Source organism: Sinocyclocheilus grahami, unplaced genomic scaffold, assembly GCF_001515645.1.
Source record: "Sinocyclocheilus grahami isolate Dianchi unplaced genomic scaffold, SAMN03320097.WGS_v1.1 scaffold140.1, whole genome shotgun sequence".
NCBI classification, from domain to species: Eukaryota; Metazoa; Chordata; class Actinopteri; order Cypriniformes; family Cyprinidae; genus Sinocyclocheilus; species Sinocyclocheilus grahami.
In genome coordinates, this window is record NW_015505319.1 from 992072 (window position 1) to 995264 (window position 3193).

Below are 3193 nucleotides of genomic sequence, written 5' to 3' on the forward strand. Positions count from 1 at the left end.
ATTATTATTAATTATTGTTATAATTACAACAACAACAATAATAATATTGTACAATCTGGAATCTGAGGGTGCAAAAAAATCGAACTATTGAGAAAATCGCCTTTAAAGTTGTCCAAATTAAGTTCTTAGCAATGCATATTACTAATCAGAAATTAAGTTTTAAACTAATGTTGCAATATTGGCTGTAAAGCCTCCACTGTAGAGTGTTTTTATCCTTGCCATAAACTGATCCATTAAACTGATTATAGTAATTCATCTAGTGACTATTCAGCTACACAAACCGTGATTATATACAGTAGGACATTTACATAATATCTTCATGGAACATGATCTTTACTTAATATCCTAATGATTTTTGGCATAAAAGAAAAATAAATAATTTTGACCCATACAATGTATTTTTGGCTATTGCTACAAATATACCCCAGCGAATTAAGACTTAAGTTTTGTGGTCCAGGGTTACATATAAACAATTATACAATTAGACTTTTTCCACAAATCAAAAATACTTCAAAATTAAGCTCTAACTACATTTATAAACAATTCCAGTCCAAATGTCATTGGTTGATCCAAGGCCATAATGATGTCTTGAACCTTAACGTATAAAGGGACAGAATCTATTAGAATGGTAAAGGAAATGCACTAATTCTAGTATGGAAGTAATCATTTTTAACAATTTGAAAATAATATTTTTAAATATACACACATTCACTCTTATTTGTGTGCCTAATATGTCGAACACCCCAAACATTTCTTGTCTCCTCGCATTCAGTTAGGAATTAAATAAATTACACATAAATGATACCAAAACAGCAATATTTGAGAGAAAAAAGTCGCTGGATATTACCGTCGGTCATTTAAAAAATTAAGTTGTCAAATATTAAATGTTTTACTTCTTCTTTACTCTACTCTCTTTCAATGTTAAATACATTTAAATAAAAACAATTATTTATGCATTTAGCAGATGCTTTTATCCAAAGCGACTTACAGTGCATTCAGGCTATACATTTTTTACCAGTACGTGTTAAAACTGAAGCTTTGCGCTGGAATTCGCACTCTGCTTGCGAACAGTAAACTCCGCCTACACTCTTAAAAATAAAGGTGCTTCAAAAGGTTCTTCAAGCGATGCCATAGAAGAACCCTTTTTGGTTCCACAAAGAACCATTTAGTCCAAGGTTCTTTAAAGAACCATCTCTTTCTTACCTTTTTATAATCTGAAGAACCTTCTTTCGCCACAAAGAACCTTTTGTGAAACAGAAAGGTTCTTCAGATGTTAAAGGTTCTTTATGGAACCATTTAGACAAAAAGGTTCTCCTATGGCATCGTGAAGCACCTCTATTTTTAAGAGTGTACTTTGATTAGTTTGGCCATTATTTTGACATTGATGAACACTGTTAGACCACTGAGGAACACCAGCCTAAAACTTGCCCCCCTCACTGTCTACGCTGGTTACGGCTCTGGGCTGATCCAGTGTTGTTGTGTCTGGCTGCTCGGGATGCTCCAACAAACAGAGCAACAGTCTAAAAACAAAACCAACAGTGTAGCACCAACAAAGGAGAATGTGCTCATGTATGCGTGTACCTACGTTCCTCAGGTGACACGTGGGGCAAAGCCTGGCCTCGAACCAGTCGACAAGTGGAACCATCTCCAGCGCACACGCCACAGTTGTCCTCTTTAGCGTTGCTTCCCAGTTGTCTGTCACAGCCAACTTCCTGTTGGAAATAACAGAGGCATAACTCAGAAAAAGGCAAAATGGGAAAAAAAGGACACAGGATGGCAGGAATACATAAAAAAAAGACTTTAGACTCCAAATTAGACTCATCATCAACAACATTTTAAATGAACATTTTCCTGATTCATCCTTCCGGCTGAAACACTATTTTGAGAGGCAACTGATTTATGCCGGACCTCAACCAATAAATCACGCTTCCTCCAAAACAGAATATAAACTGGCATTAAAATGAGGTGGATTGAGAAACTGGCTCCAAACTACAATGTTTAAGCTCTAACAAGCATCATAAAAATTCCTGGACAGTCAGCATATAAAGCATGCAAGTTGCAGAATATTTTTTCAGAAGTTTTCACCCCTTGCACACAAGTTCCCTCCCAGCGTTCCTCAATATTTACCCAGAAATCTGTGCTTTGGACAGTGATGTTCTGCTAGGAATCTACCATCTGCACCAGAAAAGCTGCCCAGTTTTAATGCAAAATTCTGTTTACATTAGCAGGTCAATAGAGAATGCAGCCAGAGAAAGCAAGCAGCACGACTTTACCCAGTAGCTCTGGTAAACAACCACAAGTAAACATACAAGCATCATTTACTCCAATTTGCCTAACACTCACAGGAACTGAGGTCAAATTCGGTGCAATGCAAGAGAAGTTTCATCAACATTATTGAATTCAGTTACCGTGCAGTACTGCATTGAATACTGATGATAGTATCTGATTTGGTTTGACTATATTGTGTTTCTTTGCTGTGGGCCACTTGGAAAACAGAGAGTCTGCGTCTACTGAAAACATTAAGAAAACTTTGAGAAAGTCCACCCAAAAATGAATATTCTGTCATCATGTACATGTTGTTCCAAACCTGAATGATTTTCTTTTTTTGGTGGAACAGAAAAGCAAAGTTTAGCTGAATGTGCCAGATGCTCTTGCCAACAAAATAAACTGGAAATGGGACACTTTTGAGCTCCAAAAATGACCAAAACATCTCCATAAAAATAAGATTTGTGCACTATATTCTAAGCCTTCAAAGCCATATGATATCATTGTGTAAGAAATAGACGAACACATAAATTTAAACTGTAATTTGGTTAAAATATTACCCTCAAATCTTATTAAAGGGGTCATAGGATGCCCATTTTCCACAAGTTGATATGATTCTTTAGGGTCTTCATGAAAAGTCTGTAACATAGTTTGGTTAAAATTTCTCAATGTTAGTGTAAAAAACACCTTTTTTTACCCTGTCAAAAACAGCTCTTTTCAGAGCATGCCGTTTTTGTAGCATTTTCCTTTAAATGTTAATGAGCTCTGCTGACCCCGCCCCTCTCTTCCGAGCTGCTCTATGAGGGACTGTTTACTTTAGCAGTATTCATCGCGAAACTTGCTCATTAGCACATTATTAGGAAAGGCGATTTGCAAAGATTCATTACAAAACATTATACTCACTTCTTCTGTAGATGAGGCTGGATCA

The 3193-nt window shown here is 36.3% G+C and overlaps 1 protein-coding gene across 1 annotated transcript in view; it reads right to left on the bottom strand.

Annotated features, from left to right (window-relative positions):
• The window catches only part of adamtsl3 (ADAMTS-like 3), a 203776-nt gene that overhangs the window by 80923 nt on the left and 119660 nt on the right, over positions 1 to 3193 (bottom strand). The window contains exons 6-7 of the mRNA XM_016280432.1: positions 1582 to 1712; positions 1438 to 1520 (exon numbers count right to left, since the gene is read on the bottom strand). Of these exons, the coding sequence (XP_016135918.1) occupies positions 1438 to 1520; positions 1582 to 1712 (214 nt within the window). The remainder of the gene's footprint in view (positions 1 to 1437; positions 1521 to 1581; positions 1713 to 3193) is intronic.